Here is a 26,729-nt window from a genome sequence, read left to right as displayed (position 1 = left end):
TACTGGGAGTCTTTTGTTTTATTTGCAATTTTTTGTATGCTTGGTCATAGAATGACAATAAAGTCATTTTCTATTCTGTCCAATTCATTTGAAGATACTGATTATTTCAGTAGCAGAAATTCGCCAAAATGAACATTTTAAGTATCTTGGGACATGCTGTGAAAATACTTTATCATTCATCCCTCGTGTAGAAGGCAAAATTTTGGCCTCAGACCAATTTAAGCTGATGTGGCTGGACTCTTTTAAGTATCACTGTGTTCGATGTTCTTTTGGGAGCCTATTTTTTTACTCTTGTGATTTATTCATATAAATCAAAGCTTAAGAGGTAAACCATTAAAAAAATTAATTAATAGTCTCTCTCAAAAAGTGACTGATGGAAAATGAGACTATTTTATATTTTAAGCAAAACATGTCAAAATCTAAATTTTTAATTTATTAGATTTATTTTATTTAATTTACTGTTTTCTGACACTTAAATTATGAATTTGGAAATTAATAATGGATACTTTTAACAGATAAAGAAAAAACAACAAACAAACCCCAAAACACATGTACATGTGTCTGTAGTTGTTTGCAGTTTAAGTATGTGAGCTTGTAAATGCCATGAAATTAAACTGCCTTGGCGTGCGCATAAGAGGGATATATTTTTTTTAAATGTGTAGTTGCTGTAACCGCGGATCTCTGTCTGCTTGTCACGTCACCGGGGGCTCGGTGCTATTAACGGAGCTCCGGCGGAGAAACTCTTCCGTGACTACCGATTCAAATCTCTTAACTTGGCCCGGCTCCGTTTCCAGTCAACATGCCCGCGGCGTCTCTCTGTGCTCCGTCTGCTTCTTAGGGCTCACGTCGGTTCGAGGACGAACACTACTGAGTGACTGGTGGGAAAAGAAAAGAAAACATAATAAAAACTTGGGTGAGGGGAGAAGGATAGTCACCCGTCGGGACCGACAGCGAGACATGGTGTTTTTCTCCCTTCCCTCTGTCTGAACAGTAAGCAGCGGGTGTTTAACCACAGTGCAGCCTGATAGGGTCGAGCGCTGAGTCCTCAACTGCTCACCGCGGATACCTGGTCAGAAGATTTGGATTAAGACCAATGTACTGGGGGTAAATAATCTCCACAGGAGCGTTTACCGGGAGAGAAGCGCGCCACTCTCTTGGCTGCGGGATTTGTTTAGTGCTCCCCCGAAGGCTGAAGACGATGTCCGGCCGTGGATACTTAGTCGCTTTTTACAAATGCACACTTCTCTCTCTGAGGATTTTGCTTCTTGTTCCTGCAGGGTTGCCAGTCCGCAGTCAAGGGGACTCTCAGTCCGACAACAAAGTGATGGATAACATCACCGTCCGACAGGGAGAGACAGTCTTTCTCAGGTGAGTCTACCATTTCTCTCCTGTCTTTTTTCCCTCATCTTCTTCCTCTCTTCCGCTGCTCCCATTCAATCCTCCTCCTGCGGTTGAGCTGTAGGTTCGGGCTTGAAGTATTAAGACAACAACATCACTCAAGTGCTGTCTGTTTTATCATGTTCCCACCACGGAAGAAAAAAAAAAAACGTGTGTGTGTGTGTGTATGGGGTGGGGGGGTGGGGGGGGGGGGATTTGAGAGGATTAGCCTGGAAAACACTCAATTCAGAAGCGATACTCTACTAATCTCCAGCAGCCGTTAACGAGAGACTTAGTGCTTTTAATTGTTGTGTGATGGTGCAGAACTAAAGGTGTGTTGGAGCCCTCCGAGTGTCTGCTGTGGACTCTTTTTCTCTTTTTCCGCTGCAGGTGGAAAAAGAAAAGGGAAAGAAGACGAAAGATAGTAAACACACACTATAAATCCTGGTGTAGTCCAAATGGATGGACTAGCAATTCCTAAAGACGGGAGATTGTCTGTGGTGACCTTTCCCCTCCTCCGCCCTCAGAGGCTTACTGGGCACAGAGGGATTTGTGCTGCTTTCAAGTGGTGTGGGGAATGTCCAATTTACCATGAGCAATAATAACAATGGCTGAAGGAATGGATTTTGTACAGCAAGGTGCGATGTGTGGATGTCTGGGGGCATAGTTGCAGTGTTGACAGTTAAAGGTGAAGATGCTGTTGTGGGGCAATTGCGCTTTGTGCGAATGAGATGAGGATACGTGATGAAGAAGTCAGGTTGGGGCAGCCTCAACGCTGGGAATTAAATTTTTTCCAAGCTCTCTCTTGTTTAGAGTCTTGCTAAATTGCTGGACTTGAGGTCAAGCTAAAATAATGTTCATTCAGCTGCAAAATTACCCAAATGATGCATTGACTAAGGTCACTATGCTCAACCACAGCCATCAAAGAAACAGTCACATAGTCACACAATAATTCAACCAAAGTTCCAATAAAATCTTTTTTTTTTTCTTTTGTATGCAGGAGGGTGTTGTGAATCTCAGACTAACAATTTAGCAGCTTCTGTAAGCCTTGGTTGTCTTACAAAAAACTAATTAGAGCCTGTTTAAAGTTGCATTTGGCTCATCCTCTCTGACTAGACTCAACAAGTGTTATTTGAACCTGTTCACGGGCATCTTTTGGTAGTTTTCTCTGGTCAAGAACAGTTATGTGGGGTTCAGGGATCCCTTTGGTCAACGCAGTTTATCAGTGAAGTGAGGATTCCCTCAACTTGGTTTTTTCTTTAATTTACTGTAGGCTATCACAGTGAAGGGAATGAAAGTGCTCACTAGGTGACTGCCCAAGATTAAGAACAACAGTGCAGCAGAGTAAAAAAGACCTGGCTCAGGATTGTACTGATCTAGACTAATTTTTTATGTAACATGTTAAGAGCCTCTGTTAAGCACAGCACAGTGCTAACCATGATAATGACATCATTCATGTAGACAGGAGACCATTTCAGTTCATAAATGTTTGTATCAGTGGAATGTCTTGCATTGGTTTTAAGTGTATACTCTTTGAAGGGCTTACTGGGACAAAAATAAATAAGTGATAATCCTGTGGCTTTACAGACCTGAACTGGTGAATTCCCATGTCCTTTGAAGTGGTCTTAAAATCCCTGCCAAAGATGGGCTGAACTAATAAGGATGGCAGGTGGCATAACTGAGCTGCTTTTGCACAATTGTTTGCATGAAACAAGAAAAATAAATAATAATAATACATATTTATCAATTCCAATTATATAAAAATTTTATGTACCTAAATTTCTAATTTTAATTCAAAGCACATTACAACCTGCATTAGACTCCTAGATAGACCCCCTAGTTCTTATTAGTTAACTGTAATTGTTTTATTATGAAAATAAAATTTAATTTTCAATTGATTGTAGCTGTCAGTTAGGTCCCTCCAGGAAATTGCAATCTTAATATCACAATAATTAATGCAAATTCAAACTATTTTTAGCAGTTTGCAATTGTTCAAAATTCCTGCAAAGTTCCAAAAAAGTTTAAATATCAATGCTGTCCTGTTTTGTCTCGCCCACTTGGTCACATTTTCCCGAACTGTGTATTTATTCTGAAAAGTCAGCTCTAACTCGAGTATGTCCAAATCTGAGTGGTGATATCAGTCTCTCATCTCTTTAGTTCCTTCTTGCGCATTTATTTTCTCCCACTTTCCTTTGAATTCCATAGAACCACTTGTCCTTTGTTTTGTTCCCATTGCTTCTGCTGTCCCTCCTTTTTGCGTGTGTGTGTGGCAGGGGGTTGCACCCCCACCCCCTTCAAGTAGCAATTTTTGCCAGTTCCTGCAATTTTACTGCAATTTCTGAGAAAACCTCCTGCAAACTCAAGCATTTTGTTCTGCAACATCCACAATACAACTCAGTCTCAGAGGGACTGGTCAATCAGAATCAGACAAAACCAAAATAAATTGCAATTATTGCATCTCTAGTCCTGCCATGTCTTTTATCACAAGCTACTAACAACCATGTCAACCACTCAGTAACAATCCTGTGTTTGTTTCACTGTAAAAAAGGTTTTCTGATCATTTACATATTGCTATACCTTAGCCAACCTGCACAGAAGGGCTACTATTGAAAACCTGACATTGTTTATATTTCTCTTAAAATTGGGTTTCAGTGCCCTTATTACTCCAGAGTTCAACCCTCTACAGGTCAATGGCACTGGCAAGTCTGAACTCGCCATGAAGTACATCAATCCTCCAGGCTGAGAAGAAATAGCTGTTTCAGTCCCAAATTGATTTCCTGAGGCTCCTTTATTTTGAAAGATCTGGGCAGTGGCTGTAATGCCCCAACTGTGTCTTCAGCTGCAACCAATTTTGTTGTCCACAATAGACTTAATTATATCTCTTTTAGTTTGGACTGCAGGATACATTAGGTTATATAGGTAAAAATTTACAAAGTGTAATAAAAATATGCTATGTTCAAGGATGTTTTTCCCCTTCTTTTTCTCTTTTGTTTTAAGTAGGACATTGGACTGTCCTTTCGGTGTCAGGCTGCCTGCCAGCCGGTCCAGCTCCCACCCTGGACAACTCCTAATGAGCTTTACTTCAACACTGACTGCACACTCTTTTTAACTTTTTTCTAAAACGCAACACAGTATTTACTAAAGATTAAGGCAAGGTAGTGGGATTATAAAACTGAAAAAGAAAATATAGCATGGAAATTCAAAAGCACATCTAAGACATGAGAAACAAAGTGAGGTTTGCAGCAGCATATGTGATGCAGGAAAGTCACCTTCCGTGAACTGGCTTAGCCAGTTTGCATTGCCGTTATAGGTTCTGGGAAATATGGATGTATTGTGCTCCTCTGGCACAACAAATGATGTTAAGACTACAGACTCACCACCCTTGTCTTGCTAAGTGCTAACAAGCTCCCCGTTGCCCTTTTTGACAACTGTCAAAACTGAAGGTGGTAACACATTTTAAAATAAATTAAGTTAGAGATGCCATTTTCCTTAACTTTAGTGTTGTTGTTTTTTTCCAGTGCTTCTGTCTGATCTATGGAAACTAGGCATAAATAACACAAAGTCTGAATTTATCTCATGTAACATTTGCACATTGCTGCATTATTGCATTGCATATATGTTTTTTTTTTTTTTTTATCCATTATTTCTGTCTTTCCCCTGTCCAAGTTTGAAACACCAGAGTCAAATTTCTAGTATGCTTACACATACCAGGCAATAAAACAATTTCTGATTCTGATTCTGATCTCAATGTGAGCTGAGCTCACACTCCCCAGATGAGGTGTTGCTGAAATCTCCTGGGGAGAGAGACCAGCAAAAGTAAAGCATTACAACATCACAATAAATTACATAGATACAGTCTGCGACCAACACTAGTACAACAATGGATGTTCAACATTTTCAAAATTGTAAAACAAAATAATTCAAGGCTTTGGCAATACAGAAGCTTTTAGTTAAAGAAAAGTTGTGACTTGGTTTATTTTCCTTGATTAGAGGACAGGCTAATTAGAGGTAGACCATGTCTGGAGATTTTTTGCCAAACTGCAATGTGCTTTCATTGCACCAGGAACTTGATGAGTACTTCTGTCTGATTGTCAGAACTGAGCTTGTTCTGGAAAAAAAACAAAACAAAGCAAAACATTTAACCGCTGCAAAATGTAATTATAAACCTACTAATAATTAGTGACTCTATTGTGTAATCCTTTTTAAAAGAGCCATTTATATGTTTTACTACAAGCTACATAGCAAACATTAGGATCAACAGCTTTTTAGTGTCAGTCTTGATTCCTTTTAGTCACCAAGACAAAACACAAACTCTCATCTATTTTATATCCTTTCTTCTACTGAAGTTACAGTAGCACACTAACCACAGCGCTCATTTTTTTTCTTATAGTAACCCATTTTAGCTTCTAGTTTGCCTTGAAGATGCAGCATTGTTCAGAAGACCTTTTGTCTTGTAAACTAAACAGTGGCTGAAGGTCTTGTCACCACCACCTGTTCCTGGCAAGAAACCATCTACAGCGACAGAGGAAACAAATAGCCCATTCACTGAAGTGTTTACTATAAATGTGATGTGAGAAGCTATTCCATCTCACAATGTGAGAAAAACTTAGCTCCACTAAGCTACAAATAGATAATAAAAAACTTAACATTACTGTATAATAATTCAAGGCACTTTCCATACATCTGCTGGAAATGGAATAAGGTCATTACCTAATCTTCCATTTGCTGTAGCCATGTAAAATAAAATCTTTCAAGGCAACAACAATAAAGGGAAATATGAAAACGCCCATTGATGGGCTTCAACTGCCCTCTGTATTGTAACTGCTTTGAGAGAGCTACATTTTTCCTTCGCCATATTTTTTCTTTCTGTTGATTGGCTACTCTGCTTGAGGGATTTTCTGTTTTCTGTCCTTATGTGCAGTGAATTGTTAAATCTCTCTTTCTTTACAAGCTGAATTAGATCAGTGTTTACTGTCCTAACAGGAGCAGCAGAGAGATGAAAGATACTTTCTATCGTACTCTGTGTACATTAGCAGCATTGTCTCTTTCATACAACAGACAATAAGTAGACTAAATAAGAAGCACATTTGTTTCCCAAGGCCCTGCCCACTCAAATAGGCTTAAAGGAGACAAGCTGCCTCCTGAGAATGTGATTAATGAATGCCAGCACAGTGGTCATGGTGGGCTGACAACCTCCTGAGACTGTTATCTACCTGCATGGCATTCTCCTCCCTGAAGCACATCAGGTTACCATTTATTTTCCTCTCTCCTAGCTGCCCAATCAAGTTTGTGCGTCAGATTTCTGGGATTAGGCTCTATTCCAAACAGGGATCCGGGGGTAATTGCCTTTTTGTTTAGTTGCATTTGGATTGGTTATATTTACACATGTATTAATTTGTTTTCTTACATATGGCTTGCAGCTTTTCAGCTTGTTCTGCGTGTTGTTGCTGGGAATGGAACCATCACTCTGGAAAGCTTTGCCAGCCAGCCATGAAGATTTTTCCATCTAGCCCATGTTAGGAGTTAAAGCTGCTTTCTTGTTAAGAGAACATTCTTTTTATTCCTCATACGCCATGGGCCAAGATTGGAAAGCTGATAATTCGATTTCACAGAGGGATGCTAACGATTCCCTCTGTAATTCCATTTTCTTTCACCTTGCATTGTCTAGCTGGGTTGCTATCCATCAGTCCCACATTTTCACTTATTGTCTTCTGTGTTATCGTCCCAGAAAAGAGCTTTCAGTGTCATAATAATTTCAATATATTTTATATACTTTTTTCTAATGAAGCTACAATATAGCTTAAAGCATTTTTACCATTTGATTAAGTACAAAGAGAAAGATTTTTTGCCTTTTATTTTATTGTATCATTTGGACTAAGTACAAAAAAAAAAAAAGGGTTAGGGTTAGGGTTAGGGTGCTGTTAAGGAAACATAGATGTGTAATATGTCATTTCATTCAACAGCAATCGCAGTATTGCTCCTTTGACTGTTTCATAATGGATGGTATTGTACAGCTTTCTAATATTCCTCAGATATCAGGTAAATTTTAAATAGGACTCCTTTGCATGGTTTATGTTATCAACACAGTGGCCCAGCTCCATTTTGACACGCAGATGGTATAGAAACTGATGAGTGACAGGTAAGCTTGATTTATTCTGCTTTTATTATGATCCAAATTTCTTTGACAATTTTACCTACAAGATGGTCACAGACAACAGTTGTCACACAAATTAAAACAATTTCCGTAGCAGTGAATAAAATCCTCAGGCTCATTCTCATTCTTTGGGAAGAGCAGGTACCAATTATGAAGACACAGACATACCTGTGGAGGAAATTTTCTTATTTCCCAGGTGAGAGAATGAACGTGCTCAACGCGGCCAAGCTTGAATGATTTAATGAGAACAAACCTTTAACAAAACCCAACACACATTCCAAAAAACAGTAACAAGCAAGCAACAACAGTTATATCAGAGTTTTATTTAAGTAGTCAGCTGAACAGTTCTTTCTTCCAGGTGGGTAAGAGAAGTCTGACAGTGGCTTGAGTGTAGTTTAATACAGATCAAAGATCAAAGGGTCCTGGTAGTTGTTTGTATATTTGTATATTTTTTTGTATATTATTTTCACAGGGCATCAGATGAGCCCTTCCTGTCCTGTGGTCATATTTACGACCTCTTGTGACAAATGCTGACTGATCTCCACAGGCTCTTCAACAAATCCCTGGTTAATCAATCGAAGGATTCAGTCAGAAGCTGCATATCTCTTAAGAAAACAGGGCATTCCCAGTCACACAGTTTAGATTTCAGAAGATGGTAATGGCAAACCTGTTAGTTTCTTAATTGCATTCACTACTTAGAGCAAATGTATCATGGAGTAATGTTTTTTGTAACTTGCAACCTCCCCCGATGTCAGTCATTGGTTTGTGAGCTGCTGTCTTGAAACCGCCAATTTTATTGGGAGTGATAGGGGGCATCTGACATGTGCTCTTATTTCTGGTCTGGACTGTTTTCCAGTTTGTCAATAATATTGCAATTATGTCCTAATCCATTGACTGCTTTTCCATTTTCCTGTAACTGGTGACATCTTTTTTATTATTATTATATAATGTATTGAACACTTGAAACTAGAGATTGAGAACATAGAACTTCAATGTGGTCTGAATTCTTTTTAGAACTATTGGCATCGCCCCTTGATGGCCATTAGATAGAATGCAGGTTTAAGGCTCTTCAGCATAAGTATCACTGTACAGTAAACTTGTGTCCAGTTTTACAGTCTATGATGATATGTCCGCACCTGCTAAGTGCAACCTTTCCTCTCTTTTAGCCCTGTACTTAGTCCTTACCAACTCCTGAGGCAAATAAATGCCTCTTCAGGTGATAAATGCTATGTTTACCAGCTGGTCTTTAACTGTCAGCTGATCAGATGGCGTACAGTGCCCCTAATACCCAAATATCTACCTGTTGCTGCAGAAAATTACACTGAAAGGTGAATTGGACTAAAATAATAAAGCAATAGGCTGCACAGCTAAATGAAAAGCTGAAACTCATTATAATAGAGCTACAGATTTAGGTTATAATTTGCTCTTCATTCACCATCAACTCCTTTTGCATTTCAATAGATTTCCATTGTGGATTCAAATAAAAGTAGGAAACCAAATTTGAAATTCATGACCGTACTGACCTTACCACACCATAGTGTAGGACCCTAATGCTTTACGTTCTACATTCTTCTTAATGGGGCCATCATTTAAAAGATAGTATGTTGTATTGGGCTACAGAAGAGATGACAAACTCAAAAAAAAAAAAAAAAAGTTTAAATAAATAAATAAAATTGATTTATAAAATTTGAAATTTTAATTTAATTTCCATGGTATCCAAAGATAAAAGATTGTCGTAAAATGCAGCTGAAATTTTTGGCATAATTATTCAACAGATATTAATCAGGAAGACCAGGAAGTAGGTATTTTGTGTTGCGTGTCATGACATCAACTTGTGTGGATTTTCTGGAAAACAACTTAGCCTACATTTAAAATGGTGGATTACGTTGAACATGGGCTGATATATGCAACAACAGTGATTCATCATCAGTAATTTCTAGAAGACACTTTTTTCTCAGTTTCCCCTCTAACACTTGTCTTCCTTTTAAGTGATTTAATTCCACTGTGAATGCTGTCCAGGAAATTACAAAGCCACTGTAATGAAGTGCAGCTGATTAGACAAGTGCCCTTGTGTGAACATTAATTTTCTTGCTATCCAGGAAGTTTGAAATGACTGCTGGTCAGGTTAGAGAGAGCAGATTGATTTTTTTTTTTTTTTATTGCCTTAAATCTGAACATTTTCAATATTTCAAAACCTTAAAGTTAGATCATCTTTTGATAGTGTTGTTCTCCAAATAATTACAGTGCAATGGATGCTTTGGTTAAATTTTTGAAATGGAAATAAGCTGTTTCACATGAAAGTGTATTTCTTCATTTTGCTTTTTTCTCTATTTGCAGTTGCCACAGCAACTCAGCTCTATGACTTGCATAAATGATTTGGCCATAGTTTTTACGCTGGATGCCCTTCCTGTGGTAACCCTCCCCATCCCCATCTAGACTTGTGACTGGGACAAGGCTACCACTGGTTTGCTTTGTGGTTGGGGTTTGAATCTGTGGCCTCTGCTTGCAGCTCTACCACTGAGCTATATCCCCGGGCACTACTTACTGTCCGTGTAGAGCACATATAAACAAATTAATTGTAAAATCATTTTTGTATTATATACACAATAACAACAAAAATGTAGCTAGTGTCTGTTAGCTAGAGCATCAATAACACCTCAGTCAATCTAAATCAACTAAAATGCTTCTCTAAATAAACATTGTAAATGCACACCTACCATGCACTTTCGATGCTGCTCAAAAATTCTATGACTCACTAGCTACCTATTTTTTGTGGGTATACAGTTTAATTAACAAGACAATATACACAGATATATACTTATCATTGAAGAAAATAAATGTTATGCTTAAAAGATGGTTAAAAGCATTATCCCCAGTGATGATTGAATATATCACTCAGAAAATAGTACTGCATTCCAATATATTGTAAGTATCAAATGAAATGGTGGCCCAGATAATTTATGAGCCTTAAATGGAAAATCAGGAAAACATACCGGTTTGGAGCAAAGTGCAATAAATAACCTTGGGTTAAACCAGTGCTTCTCAAATAGTGGGGTGCGCCCCCCTGGAGGGGTGCGGTGCGATGCCGGGGGGGGGGGGGGGGGGGGGGGGTGTGTGACCCCGTGGAACATGTTTTTCTTGCTATACTAGAATAAAGTGTGATATATATAGTCCTTTCCTTTTTCTTTTTTGTTTTCTTTAATGATAGTAAGAAAACAATGTTATGCAGAGGTGTACTTATAACAATTTTATAGACAAATGACACTAATTATTGTCGTGGTGAGGGGGTGGGCGTAACAGAAAATAATTGAGGCGCACTGGGTTAAACCAAAATAGAAAAGCACAAAGTGAAAGTAGCATTTTTGGTGTTTCTGTTACACATGATCATTGGACGAAATCAAGATTATGTTGTCTGATGTTGATTAAGTACCAACCCAAATCAAAATTATTTTCCAAAACCTAGCCAAGCCGTGATTGCTATATAAGAAACTGCGCTGACATCCTTTAGAAGCTGCTTATGAACACTAAATATATGACTGAAAGTCAGCGGGACTGGGCTGTCCTGTTTCAAAGGCTCCTGATTATGCCACGGACGAATGTTCCCTCTTTTTCTTGAGAAGTTGAGGCAAAAACAACCAATGTGGAGTTTTAGATTACAGTTAAAAATTCAGGTGTTGAGTGTTTCCAACAGTACAAGTCTTTAACACTGAGGGGGGGGGGGCTAAAAGTGGATAGGCAACAGGAGCCCTGCTTTGTGATGGTTGTGTTGCACAGCATGACAGGAAGAGATGGTAAAAGAAGCAAAAATTCTCCTAAGACCAGACCATGTCATGTCAATTCGAACTTTGTGGTCTACAATGTTTACAATGAAGGACCACATGTTTGGAAGGATGCAGCCACTGATTTGGATACAGCCAGAGTGTTTCATAGAGCATTTCATAAATGTAACCATGAAATATAAAGTCAGGAATATTACATATGATATACACTATCTCAGAAAAAATATGGTTACTCAGCTTGGATAAAGATTAGCTGGTATTTTTAAATCTGAGATATTTTTAGGAACAGAATTACAGGTTGAGTTTCATTCCTAAGAGACTGTATATTCATATTTATGTGCATCTGTACCCACAGAATAACTACTTTTTATAGACCCACTTTTGCAGACCGTATACATATTGAAGCTCAAGATCAAGCAAGCTTTTGCCCACCTGCTCTTCTATAAAATGTGTCACTGGGTGATAAATTGCATAAGTGGTAAACATACAGTGTAGCTGCTGTATCTGGCATATACCTCCCTTCAACGATTAGCATGAACAAACAAGTGACTGAGCTGGTGAATCTGATTGATGTGAATACCATTCCTTTGCCTTCACTTAAAAGCCATCTGGCATTCAGCTGTAAAACAGACAGCTTTATTTATTTTTCAACAGTAATTGTGCCATATAAACTGCTCCTCTGGCTAAGAGAAGTTTCTCACTGACTTTATACTTCAAAGAAAAGAGACAGGGAGAGTAGAATTATTGAAGGCAGAGCTCTGGGCTGAAGCTCCAATACAACCTTTATGGCTAATCAGAAACTATCAGCCAGGCTTTCTTTGTGTGTGTGTGTGTGTGTGTGTGTGTGTGTGTGTGTGAGTGAGTGAATAGGCATAACCAACATTAGCAAACATACAGCACGCATACACACACATTTTATTTTGTTGCATCAACAATACTTATTATCAGTTTAAAAACTACAACCATGCTCCCTCCTCCTGAGGTACAGTGTCACTAATAAAAATAATAATAATTTTATATATATATATCAAAGTCGCTGCATGTTGAAATATTATTATGCAACAAGTGTCCTCTCTGCAAGCACGTCCTGTTTAATTTCACTATAGACGTCAGTGAGAACATTGAATCTGATCATATGGGGGATGGGAAGAGCAGATAGGAGTGTGCGTGTGTGTTTGGGATGAGGACAGGGCAATGTCAACAACGGGTACCAAATGTAATACACCATAAAACTACCAGATTTATAAGACAGGTAGTTTAAATATTGGTGCATAAATATTTAATACAGTCAATGTAGTAAATCACACTGATAAATCATTACTGAAGCTTTTGTTCATCACAAGGACACATTTATTCATAAGCCCCCTCACACCATGTCTACTGTCATAATTTTGCCAAAACTCCTATGCGTCCCTTACTAGGTACAACTTAATTCCTTTTTACTCAGGCATTTTTGTGCTTTCCCAGGAATGGAGGCAAATAATTTTTGCATATAAGTCAAACTACAGTTTGTAAGTTGACTCAGAAACTGATGATTATGATTACAATCACTTCTCATTTTTTACACTTCCAAAAATAGATATAAGAGCAATGGGAAATTTGTAATGCCGGTCCACACAGTGAACCAAGATTACAACTTACAAGATCAAAGTGAGGCCTAAAGGGGAAGGGATAATCCATTAAGGGCTCAAGTTGGTAACCATTGATACTCATGGTGTCAGAAGGGATATGAGTGTTTTGTGACCTTTCTTTTGTTTTTTAATCAGATGAAGGCTAATTGAAGTTGTTTTAGCAGATGCCATGGTAATCAATATCCAAATCAGTATTTGATTACAGAGCTTTTCAGCATTATCATTCTTTACCACCAAATTCCAACTATCCACTCAGGTAAGAAATACCATAACCAACATTATTCATTATGTATCAATATTGATAAAATAGTTTTTCCAAGACAAGGACATGGAAACTTAATGATATGCAAGCAGAAACAATGTCCCGAAAAGAAAACGACACACCCATCTCTCTGCCTCTCCTCTCTTCTCTGTCTGCCACTCCCATTATCTTTCTCTGTCCCCTTTCTCATCTCTATCCAGTCCTCCTTTCATCATTATCTCTGCCACTGCCATCATCTCTCTCTGTCCCTCCCATTATCTCCCTGGTGCATTGGTTGGAAGAGACTGTCCTGACACTTATGTGAGGTCCTCTGTGGCCCAGTTTGATGGTCAGCACAGTCGCTAAACATATGCTCCATTCACCTTTGGATCAGTGCAGTTTTGTGTTGGCTCATTTTACTTGCAAGAGTGGATTTACTTCTGAGTGTGTTTTTTTGTGTTTTTTTTCTTGACTATTCCCTAGAGGTCTATTTTTGTCCTGAAAGATTTGGATTTAACTTTAAGTGTAATGCATTTTCCATTTGCTTGTTTTTACTGTTGATGTGGTCCCCTGGATGAGATGCTCCTTTGTGGACAGTGAGGACATAGCAAGATATCCCAGGGCAAATGAAAATGCAGGTGTTTATCACCAGAGCATGAACAACCATAAGTTAGTTTCATTAACTGCAAAGCTCCAATATGTTTTAATTCATGTATACTTAATATATTTTTGAGATACAACAGTTCACAGTTTGTGAATGTTCAGTGACGTTCATGCACAGACGTAAAGGAAAGGTCAGCTTTGCTAAAAAAACAGACTCTACGCTAGATGATGAACATCATTAATTTTGCTCAGCATGTTCACAGTCAAGTGTGTGACATTTTCTCTCGCGCCTGTACCACAAGGATGAGCTTTCTGTCTGAAATGAGAATGAATATCATACATGAAATGAGTAGAACAGTGTGTGTGCAGTATATTTAGTATGTTGCTCAGTGATCACACAAAAATAACCTACATTATAATTTTTTCATATATTATTTGGTATTTATTTATTATTTTTTTATGAATTTGCGACCCTATGTAGTTGAAACTGTTACAGTATCTGCTTACATTCTATTTATTTGTATTGCCCCCTGAGCCTTATAATATTTAAGGTCAATGATTTGCAATGATTTCTATGTGTGAGAGCGTCTGCATCATGGTGGAACACAACATACTACTGCAGGTGTAAAGCAGTAGCAGCACCAGCAGCTTTGTGCTCATTCTGAGAGAGATACACTCTTGGTGTTTCAATTCGCCTCTGTAATGCAGGATGAAATGAAAACCTGTGACCTGGGGTGCAACATTTAGTTCAGGTTATTTCCTTGAAAAGTATCCACCTTTTTTTTTTTTTGAAAAACATTGAAAGTATGTAGCTGTGAACAGCTTACTGCAGCATGACCTGAAGAATGCAGCCAGCTCTCTAATCACCAAACATATTTCAAACACAGATGGTTCTAAACCTAGACACATTTGTCAAATTAAATAAAAAAGTTTAACAAGTTAAGGCATAGCAGGACTTAATATAGCATATCTTACTGTGTTTTTGTTGAGAATGTCGTTCAATCGATGTTATTGACTGAATTTGTTCCATTGGCACTCAAAAAAGTCTTTTATCCAAATACATTTTCAATACAATTAATTATGTTAAAAGACATTTTCCCAATTAATTTATGGTCTCAGTCTCCAATTTCAAGTCTTCAATAAAACATTATGTTAATTTTTGAAACAGTGGTCACAGAGGAGAATAGACTAAAGAATGGGATGCATTTGTGCGTGTGGCTATTGTATAAGTGACAGACTATACCAGAAAATCAGGGTAAATTTCAGAGCAGGTCAGATCAAGCCCTCACTCCTCCTAAGCTCCAACCTTTCCTCTAGATATGGTTCCTTCTGATTTCAAAGAAACAAAATAGTTATATTCTAAACTGGACGCTTCAACTGCAGTTCACAAACTAAAGGGTGGTGCTGCATTGGGTTGACACTTCGTATTTTACTCACGATTATCCCTTAGCTTCTCACAATGACCCATTTCCAGATTAATGTATCAGTGTAATGGCTGCCACTGATCTGTTCCTTGACTGCAGTACAGTTTGAATGCAAGTGTGATGCAAATGCATGAAGACTGAAGCCTTCAGACTGGAACTGTTATGAATGTGATGTGTGGTAAAGAAGTAATTCATGTTCATAATACGTCTTTGTCCCATGATAATTTTTTTCACAATATAATTATTTCATTGGCTGCAGTACCATTATTGTCGCTACTACACTGTCACACTTGCTGTGTAGAACACTCATGAGCTGTGTCCCAATTAAGTTGCAGTTGCATTTGCATCACAGCTCAGTGACTAATCTGTCCTGTATTGCTCTTTCCCAGAAATGTGTCCTTCTCCTGGGAAAGGGTGGATCCTTAGTCCCTGAACCTACCCCAAAATTTACGCCAAACATGGGCTCCCATCATAATTAAAGCAAACAATAGCAACAGAAGGGGTTACACTTATAGCTTAGTTCAACAGCTGCCAGTAAATCTGTTGAAACCAAGGGCCTTAAAAGCACCAACTTTCGTGAAAAAAAGTTTTGTTGTTCAGGTTGCTAGGTATCGGGGGCTGCACTTTGAATGCAGATAATAAAGTAGGACACAGCTATGAACCAAGGTCATTTTGAGGCAGCAGCCCTACTGAGAGCTCTATTTGAAAGTGTAATTATACTAGGTGTTTCCCATTTTAGGTTCTTCTCTTGGAATTTAGCTGTTTCTTTTTTTGTTTGTTTTTTTGTTTGTTTTTACTCGTTAATTCCAAAGGTGGAGTGGGATAGACAAAGACGAAGTTAACCCACATGGCTTATTTACACTATCTAAACGTGGACAGCTGAAACAGCTTATTTTGTACTGTATTGTGGAGTTTTGTGTTGTTTGTTTGCACCAAGCAGCCCGATCCTACCTGCTGAGCGCAAACAGAAAATCATATTATGTCCAGTGCAAATTGTAAGAAATTGAAAGAGAAATAGCGTTAAGAGTTTGAGCTACACAAAGCAACTGTTTGTATCTGCATCATTGTATTCATTAAAATAGCTGCATTCAAGGGATAGCAGAATGATTTGATTAAATCACATTGTTGATTAATCTGATCAAGTGGTTGATGGCCTTATGTGACATCTAGTAGCAATTGTCTACAGAACCATTAAGTGAAAAATCTGAGAACTGTCTCAGCTGTGTGTGTTATCCAGACTTAGGCTTGTAAGTTTTCAATGTGTTGTCAGATCATCAAGGACTGAAACCACAGTAGCACATCAGTCAAGCTGAGCAAGGTGGTCAATCTGGTTTCAGTTCCCTGCTACAGTAACTTGATTCTCATTGGATGGAATATATGAAACAATTTATTTCCTTCTAATTTCTGCTTCATTGTCATGTATCATCTAAAGTGTTTCTCCTGATCTTTGCCATGGTACAGAAGTGATGTTAGATCATAGCAGGTTTCAGGAGGCAGTGGCAGAAAGAGTGCCACGCAGGTATTCATGTTTATAATTGATATGTCAATTCTTGATAAATCATCCCCAGTGAAGATCAGAGGCCAGCCTAGTATCTTTGTCAGCTCTTTCTACCATAATGTATTCTGATTCACCATTTTGCATGCTGGGCTGATTGCAAGATGTGTCCTCTCAGAACTGGTTCACAGTTTGACAAGCTGTCAGGAAGCATGTCGCTGATGGCAGTACCTGCCTGTCAGTTTGTGTGTGTGTGTGACTGAGAAAAACAAACCTTTTTGATCAGCGCTTCCCTTAAGCTCATTTTTGAGCCCTGTTGCAATCTGTTTCACACTGAAGGGACAGTTTGACTGAAATTATTAGGCTGTGCAATTAGCCCAAAATTGTTTTAAGAGTGGGATTTTTATAGTGTATGCTCTTTTTAACATTTTTCTCATGGCATTGAGAGCTACTCAAAAAAACAAATATAATCAAAATTGCACTATGGCCAAGTGTACCATGTCCCTCTTTCTGTACCTGTTAAATCCCTGTCTAAAATTTTATAACTGACATAAAACTAACAGAATGAAACTGGATTGATTAGTCTTCTTATAAGAAACACCTGAATATCAGTTAATTAATGAGCCCACACATTTAATTTCCAGCCAGTCTCTGCTTGACCGGATACTGGTCTACAAATAGATTTCACAAAAGCAGAGAGGGTGTCTGACTGCCTCACTTATTGTGCACTTGTCTACTTGAGCTTGAAAACTGAGGTCAGCCAAATTAATTAGAACCAGGTAATGTAGAATGCGTGAGGCAATGTATAAATATCCATTGAACAATCATAATGAGTTAATTTCATAATACCTAATTCATAATGCTTGGGACGATTCATGCTCTACATCAACTGAAGTTATAGATGGAGACACAAAGTTCATAGGGGCCAGTAAAGTGTGTGAAGCTCAGGGGCACCTCAGAATTAGAAAAAAAAAAAAATTGACACTGTGCAAATGAGGGCGTCAGATATAGGTAGCAGGGGTGTAATGCTATATGTATTCATCCCAAACTGCTAAGTACAGGGTGTTTGGGACAAATACATGCATGTACAGAATGTACAGAAAATATTACCTTGTTTTCTTTGGGTGATGGAACTAGGGCTGAAACGATTCCTCGAATAATTCAAGTACCCCAATTACAAAAAATTATCAAGGAATTCCCTCTGTCTCAAGGAATCGTTTAATTTTTACAGAGCATGGTATTTCGCCCTAACTACTTTTAATAGAGACAGAGCGCACTTTTAAACAATCCATAACTCTCCATTGACTTTGTATTGTGTGAAGGTGTCTCTTGTTACTGATTATAATAATACAAATTTAACTTTGAGCAAAGTTATTGATAAATGTAAGATAAGAAACAAAGATCTCACTTGAGAAGTTCCCATACTTTGCTAACTCATCCACCCACCCTGATTTCCTCTTAATTTGGGCAATGTTCCTCATCACACTACATAACCTGACTTCCTGCTCAGCATCCCTCATTTACCAGCCCACACCAGGATGTTGGTTTGTAATGAGCTGCTTTCACAGATTGAGCTAATGGGCAAGTTTTATTTGTTGATTTTTTTTCTTCACAGTGCCGACAGTTATCGACAGATGATTTTCCAGTGTGATATTCTTGTTGACATATTGATGATATTAGTTTGTTTACTTTATGACAAAGATATGTCTGTTTAACATGGCAATAATGATGAAAGAGACAGACCAAAGTCTGGTTTCTGTCATTGACCAAAGTGGAAGCAGCTGTATTTTAATCTAAACTGGTTCCAAGCACAAAGTGACCCTCAAACTGTGACAACAGAACTATGAAGTAGTCCAGGGGCCTCATTTATAAAACTGTGCATACACTAGGATCATTACTAAAAGTAAACATATAGCCAAAAGCCATGGGTCAGAGTTTGCTTTGGGGTGTGCACATTCTCCCGTCAAGTCTGTTTTTTATAGATCACAACCCTTGCGTGGAAAGTGACATACGCCAGTTTCAGGCCCCGCTTTGTGCATATGCCACGTTTATAATGAGGCCCCAGGAGGGCTACTCGTTGTTTTCCATATTATTTATATTTCCATATGAATCTACTAATGTGTGAATGTCGGAAACCAGAGTATCCAGAGAAAACCCATGCAGGCACAGGCAGAACATGCAAACGCCAAACGGAAAGGCCCCAGGCCCGGGAACCAAACCTACAACATTCTTACTGTGGGGCAACAGTCCTAACCGTGTGCTTACCGCCATGCTGCCCATCGTTTGATTTGTATAACTTTAATTAGCAGTTTCTATGGTTAATCAGATGCTTTTGATTCATTCTAAAGTTGCATTCACATGCTAGTTTTCATAGTTGGCATGTATTTGTTGTACTATGTCTCAATGTTTGAGAGGTCACAATAAATCTGATTTACTAAACCAGAAAAAGAAGAGCCTCTGCCATGCCCTGTCTTCCCTATAATGTTTCTGAAGGTGTAATCTTCTGAGAACTGGGTTTCTTTTTTGCTGCTCTATATCCTCTGTCCTTTTCATTTTTTAACTTTAATATTTTCTTTGCAGTATTTAGTAATTTGGAATCCAGAAGAAGGCAAGCTTCCATCTGTTCTTCTTTTACTACCTCCAATTAAATATGTATAAGGCATCTGTCTTTGCAGAATAATTTTTCCTCCCTCTCACCTCTCCAAACTGCAGTTTAAACTTGTTCATGTTGGAACCATTTATCAATTGCAAAGTGTAATTCAGGTGGGAGAGCTCCAAGTGCACATCTGGACACCCAGTAAGTATAATTTATAGGTTGCAAGCCTGAGGGTAGCGAGCACCAAAGTCAGGTATGTCACTGTCTCCATATGAGCAGTATCTGATCAAGGTCAAGTGCTAGATCAATGCTAAGTATCTGTTTCTCAGCAGGATGTGGTCTGGTGACAGTTCTTTTATTATATACCATAAATCACTTCACAGGGAGACAAATGATGAAGCTATCACACATCAGACATTTTCTTGACATCGTAGCTCAACAACAAACTGGGTAAATAAAGTTCCCTGTAAAGCTGTCCTACATTTTTAATGATATTACTTTAAATTGAATTAAGGGTCATCTGAAAATGACCTTTCAGACACAGTATTAGTGCACACGCAAATTGAGCTTCCTACTAACAACAATGGAAAAGAGGTGTGATGATGCTGAACGTGTCAGATTAGGCCTGGAGAATGTTGGCGCAGGTGGCCATGCTAAGTGACTAACATTACGTTACTCGAGGAATTGATCCAACGCCTTGGATTTCCTGCCAGACATAATGGTGTGTAACCTCTGTAACAGATTGAAGAAATTGTTGCTGCTGTTGTTGCTACAGGGTGGTTGTAGTTTTGAGCAGGCCACCCTTGTAATCTCATTAGACCCCCATGTTTCCCCCATCTAGGACAACGGCTGTTGGGATTGTCAGAATCAGTATCTATTTTTCATTTATTTTTTAAACTAAATTTAACAGTGTTTCATTGTCATATAAATAATTTATACATGCAGCTTGACAGCTGTCCTGGGGTAGGAAAAGCCATTGCAATTGTACTGCAATTGTACACAGAAACAACTTGGTCCAGGTATCTGTCCCAAAGAGCATTGTCCTCCCAACTACTGACCCCTAATTTTTACATAATTTTAATATGTAATTTACAATTTCCTCAAGAAAAGCTCAGATCAATCCAAGTCTTACCCAGCTTTGTTCATGCCTCAACTGACCAGTAATTGTTCAGAACAAACAAATTGGTGCTTGTTAGAAAGAGCTGATTCTCTAGTTGAAAGAGAAAAAACAAGATGCTTATCACTGTGATGCTCTAAAGATATTGTGAAGTGTAATTAATAAGGTAAGTAGTGTTTGAAGCGAGTGAGCCACAGTAATTCATTCAAACAGTTGAGTTCACTACATCAATGTTAGATTTCTTTGCTTCAGTTTTTCTACTTCTGTTTCAATGTCTACATTTTGATGAGTTAAATATATTCAGCTCAGTCGTGCAGCTCATCAAGCTACTTGATATGTAGCAGACCTGCAAAAGTCTATCATAATTTCAACTGAAATATTTACCTTCACCCCTGAAGCAGCTCTCTGCTGCCAGTGCCACCCTGAGATGACTACAGTAACAGTAGTGTGACAATAATTTATCCCCAGGGGTTGTGCTGTTAATTTGACCAGTTGCATTCAGACGTGATATCAAAGAGAGGAAGATGGTGACCAGAGCAGTCTCATGGTTAAGTATGACAGGAAGCATCAAATGACTGAGCTGTCATATGACCATAGTGTTTTACTTAATTTTCACGGGAGTCCAGAAGTTCACTGGGAATCTTTTCAACTACTTTGGCTGTTTATTGGCTTAAACTTGCGAACCTACAGTAGCCCCAGGGCTCAACACATTGCAGCTTCAGTTAAAACATGCAAGTGGAGAAAACATCTTCATTGACGCTTGCAAACATTGACAACACAACGGAAGCGTTTCCAGTGGACACAAAACAGTGATGCCCCGAAGGCTATTAAGGTGCTGTTCTAAGTCCCACACCTGGCTTTTGCTACATATCATCTTTTCTCCCTCTCACTCGCCCTGACTCCCCTATCTTTCTTTGCTTTGGAATATGTAGCTTTAAAAAGCAAATGAACCCAGCTGGTGTACGCTTGCATGGATGTTTTTACATCTACATGTATTATACTACATTGACATGCTGCTGAAAAGTTGAAGAACAATTGCATCCCAGTCTGGAAACACACTTTTTTATTGTATTTGCAGGGTTTTGTTTTGAGTGTTTGCATTGGGTGTGCGTATTTGGTTGTGTTGATACTATTTGCAGGACAAATTGGAAAATATGTTTTTGTCATTTGAGTTTTGGCTGTAAGGGTCTTTGTGAGAATCGTCCTCCTACTCCTCATAACTCTGGCTTTCTTCCTTAGAGCAGGCATTTCATTAAATCCCCTAGATGATGTCAGTTTTCTGGGGAGGACGATTTTGAGGGTTGATGGTTTTCCTGCCTGATCCTAAGATGCCTTAGTGAGTTTGAATCAACTAAGCAGCTCCTGTCTGGCAGTGCAAACACTGGCTGAGCCTTTAAAGGGTGAGGCTGCAGTTTTTGTATATTTTTTTCTTCTTTATTATCTAAACCAAACTGTGAAAAGATCAAAACCAAAAATGAGCTGTTTTATCTGTCTTCAGCCATGTCTGTGTCACTAAGCTCACGCTGAAGATGACTGTCATTAAACAACAGTAATTTGTGATGCTTTTTCTGTTCTAAAGGGTATTTGAGGCAGAGGGATTGTTTATGTGGGAATGAGTCAAAGCAAACTACAGTGGCAGGGAACATGGTGATGAATCTAGCACTGTTTTCAATTTTAAACATTCCATAGAGTCTCTGTACAAATTAATTTTTTCAGCTATGTCACATTTCGATTCTTTTCTTTTCCTTTGAGTCACAAATACAGCAGTGTTTTGTCTATATTTTGTCCTTACATCCACCTGCTTACACATGCTCATCACAAGGACATGCTAAATTACATAATTTATTCACACATATCCCCCACACTCTTTCACTTTCACATCAGGAAACTGCTCCTGTGCATTTGTAATAAAATTACGTTGCTTTGCTTTTCCTCGTCTAAATGTGCTGTCTTACACAATCTGTAATATGAAACCTAAACCGCTGCTATGTGACTGCAAATTGGCTCAGGTAATTTTAATTGAAGAATAATTCATTGAAGAATATTAAAAGACCTGCATTTCAAAAGTACAGTTGAACCCATACAGTTATGGTTACAGTTACAGTTATATGAGTACCTGAGTCATGACATCAAACAGACACTTTAAATAATTGGCCTCAGTGCAGAAAGCACAGAAACATCTGCATATTAATCCAGTTGTTTGTGTTTCATGACAGGACATCAGACCAATATCTGTAATCTTTCATTTTGGAGTGTAAGAGGAACCTGCACCAAATGAGGACCTCACTCTAAAGTGATGCAGTGATGCAGCTGCAATTTTTAGCACTTGCTGATTAAAAGTAAAATACTTTAGTGTGCAATGTAATAACTGCCAGGATATGAATGTTTTTTAAATTGTGGTAATTGTTTCCCCAATAAAATGAAGATCAGTTCACAGACTCTGCTCAAGTAATTATCATGAGCTCATAGGAATATGTAATAAATATGTATCAGCCATTATGACCTCCTGCCTAATGTTGTGCAGATCCCGTTTGCCATCAGAATAGTCCACACTCTGTGTGAGTGAGCTAAATATCAGCAGCAGAACCTTTAAGTACCAGACGTTGGGAGGTCTTGTTGGTCAAGGTTATTCTGCAGATGCTGGATTGGATTGAGATCTGGGGAATTTCGGGCTAAGTCAACACCTTGAACATGTTGGGTTCAGACTGAATCATAGTTGCAGTGTGGCAGGGAGCATTATCCTGTTGAAATACATTGCTGCCATCAAATAATACTGTTTCCATGAATGGCTGGACTGGACTGGTCTGGACCAGGTTTAAGTTGGTTGTAAGTAACTTCCACATGAATGGCAGGACCCAACGTTTCTCATTGTATTGATCACTGCAGACCCGGTACATCCCACAGAGCTACAGTTTGGAAACTCTCTGAGCCTGTCATTATGATTGGAAAATAAATGAAATGAGGGTCCAAAATTGCAACAGGCCAGATTGTGCAAAATTGCAAACTGCAAGAAATATCGCAATAGTCAATATCGTCTGTTTACAAAGGTAATGTGACAGTGTGAGAGCACTTTGCTCCGCCTTGTTCAAATAAAAAAATACTTAACTGTGTAAATGATGGAAAATACAACCATTCACACACACATTCAAACTCAAAGCAAATATTCTGCATGCTGTGCTGTTAGAAATTAATGACTATTACTTGATACATTTCTTTTTGCCTTATATTTGTTTTTGCAGCTTCTCAGTATGGTAAGGCCTTGGTGTCAAGAAGAAAAAAACAAATGCATCTCATCTGAAAGTAATGTCTTTTAGATGGCTGCCAACATAATAACGTGTATTTGACGGCAGCAGTTGACATAACAATCCAGCTACTTTTAATAGAGCTATTCCAGTAGCTCAAAATGCATTCAGAGCAAGGAGGGAAAACATGATTCTCCCCACTTTAAAGGTGGCTGAGAAATAACTGTCTTGCTGGCCCAGAGCTTATAATGGCTATCATGTATCTGCAGGGGTTTCATTTGGTTATTGGTACATACTGTGGCTGTAAATCAGTGATCGCTTTACCTGGAGCTGGGAGCTCTAGCTTTCTGAATTCACCACTAAGAGGGGTGTAAAATCCTCTACCTTATAGTGAAAAGGTCGTGGGTTTTTACTGGGGCAGTTTCCAGTTTCCTCCCACGGTCCAAAGACATGTGTTTGCAAGTCACGGGGGATGCTGGATTCAATCCCAGCTCAAATTGGGGGAGGGCGAGGTACACCCTGGACAGGTTGCCAGCCCATCGCAGTGCCAACACATTGAGACAAACGACCACTCACACTCACATTCATACCTACAGACAATTTAGAGTCATCAATTAACCTAAACATGCATTTCTTTGGACGGTGGGAGGAAACCCATGTAAACACAGGGAGAACATGCAAACTCCACACAGAAAGGCCTTGGGCCAGGAGCCAGACCACATTCTTGCTGCAGGGCAACAGCGTTAAACACTATGCAGCTGAACTGCCCTCCAAAGACATCCTGTTTGGATTAATTGGTGACTCTAAATTGTCCATAGGTCTGAGTGTGAGTGGTTGTTCACCTTTGTCTGTCTCTGTGTTGACCCTGCAATAGACTGGCGACCTGAGATGGATAACCATTAGAAAATTAGCAAGTGAGAGAGTTTATGGGTTGAGGCCAATGCATGTTGATGAGCAAGTTCAGAATACCCAAATGAAGCAAAATGTTAATTTCCATGACTAAGCCAAAGAGATGTATCATAAAATTAAAGTTCTTTGGTTCAATGCTGTAAGGTTGTAAAAATAAATCAGATTGTATTGATGTCTATTTGAAAATGCCCCCATGTTTCACTTGATTTATTAGCTCAGTAAACATTTTCCGAATTAGTTTATGATGTCAGGCTATAGTTTCAGGTCATCTTCAATAAACGGGATACATTAAAATTATGCTAATGAACGACTGACAGACTGTACCACCCAATCAGGACATAGAACAGGCCCTCTCTCCTCGTCAGCTCGGCCGCAATTGAACATCTACAATATGCTTTCATAATAATTATGTTTTGTGCTCACCAACATGAAAGTAAATCAAAATTACAACAAGACCCGGTATAATTGCAGTTGAAACAATAGCACCTTCATTGACCGTCTCATTCTAGGAGTCCTTCAGTGTTTCCAGTCAAAGCATTTAGGTTATATTTCAGAAGGGAAATGCTAAGGCAGCATTCAGAAACACAGAGCATCACATTTCAGGTACTACACTGACACTTTATGTTTACATTATGATAACACAACAAAATGGTTAAAACCGAAGACTGCTCATAAAAACAGACTGAGACTGAAAAGTGAAGTCAATTTTGAAGAGCCTTAAACCTGCATTCTAATCTAATGACCATCAGTGGGTGAGTGGCTTTAAAATATCACACTTCATTGAAGTCTATTTGAAAATACCTGTAGTTCTGACTTGATTTATTATCTCAGTAAACTTGCCTATCAATCAGGATAGTGTACAGAGCAGCTCAGCTCCAATCCTTACTCCTCCTTAGCTCCACCGCCTCAGATGTATTTTTACTTTTGTTTGTTTAACAGAAGCTCACAAACTGATAGGTGATGTCACAGAGGATTAACACTTACTGATAACTTACAAAGTGACACAGTTATATTCGTGTCATTTTTTTTTTTTTTTTTTTTTTTTTTTTTTTTTTATTTAAAGTACTCTCAAAGCAGTTGTAATTCATAGACTAATGTGCTGGCAGGAGCCAATCCAAGCTGTCAGGGATGGACCAAACCCTAAACTGTTTTCTGGGGTTCAAACCCATAACCCAGTGTGTTACCCAATGACAATGTTTCTTTGGGCTGAAATTTTGGGTAAATGAAGACCCGCTATGTTTATTGTGTTCAGGTACTGCAACTCTAAAGCACATCTTGTCAGGAAAAAGCTCAGGTATGCAGATCTATGTGAGGATGCTGAGCAGCGCGGATGGAAGGTTAGGATTTGTCCAGTGGAAATAGGATGCAGAGGGTTTGTAGTAAGATCTGCTGTTGCTTTGTTTAGGGAGTTAGGAGGAAGGGGACAGAGGGTGAGGAAAATAGTGAAGGAAATGTCGGATGAGGCGATAAGATCCAGTCTGTGGATTTGGACTAGAAGAAGTAATAGTAGCTGGGGGCCCAGCAGGGGGTGCTCTGAAGACAGACAAACTCTTGGGAGAAGCAGAGGAAGAAATCCAGGAAGAGGAAGTGTATTTAAGTGGAGGGTGTGGCCTGTTTGAGCCTCTTTGAGACCATGCGGTTAATCCAGGTGAGTTGGCATGTATTCGTTTGGTTTGAGTATATATATGACTTTCATCCAGCTTCTTCACTCAATATGGCCTCTTTTGGGTTAATAAAAAAAAAAAGCGAAGAAGAGAGAGGAAATTAACCCAACACCAGACTGGTGGCAGTTACCACCTCTGGAGACTGCTTGTGGTGAGCTTTTATTTATTTATTTATTTATTTTTTTTTTTTCGTTTCTTTTCTTTCCCACTGAAATAGCAAAACTTATCATCACGGAATAGCGGGCTCCCAGTGAAATGGATGGCTCTGCTGTGTATTAACCTGAGGCTCAAACTATAATATAAGACAGAAGCTCACCATCATCTCTGAAATCATTTGTAGAAATAAGTTTGTTTTTTTTTTTTTTTTTTGGTTCAATTTGATAACTTCTTTTTAAGCTACCTTGAGTCTTCCTCAAAGCCTTTGTTTGAGCAAGATATATTATGAGTGCTCTAAGTCGAGGTCATAGGTGGATTACTTTTGAGGCACTGATGTAAAA

General features: G+C 38.7%; 1 protein-coding gene across 3 annotated transcripts in view; it reads left to right on the top strand.

The window, feature by feature from the left end:
• The first annotated feature begins 774 nt into the window (after nt 1-774).
• The window catches only part of ntm (neurotrimin), a 132,832-nt gene continuing 106,877 nt past the window's right edge, over nt 775-26,729 (top strand). For 2 of the 3 annotated variants that reach the window (XM_029519177.1, XM_029519176.1), the window contains exon 1: nt 775-1,368. In XM_029519177.1, the coding sequence (XP_029375037.1) occupies nt 1,199-1,368 (170 nt within the window). In that variant the 5' untranslated portion in view covers nt 775-1,198. The remainder of the gene's footprint in view (nt 1,369-26,729) is intronic. The other variant, XM_029519178.1, reaches the window with a different exon arrangement.

Source organism: Echeneis naucrates, chromosome 14 (genome assembly GCF_900963305.1).
Source record: "Echeneis naucrates chromosome 14, fEcheNa1.1, whole genome shotgun sequence".
Taxonomy (NCBI): Eukaryota; Metazoa; Chordata; class Actinopteri; order Carangiformes; family Echeneidae; genus Echeneis; species Echeneis naucrates.
This window is presented reverse-complemented; position numbering and strand designations above follow the sequence as displayed.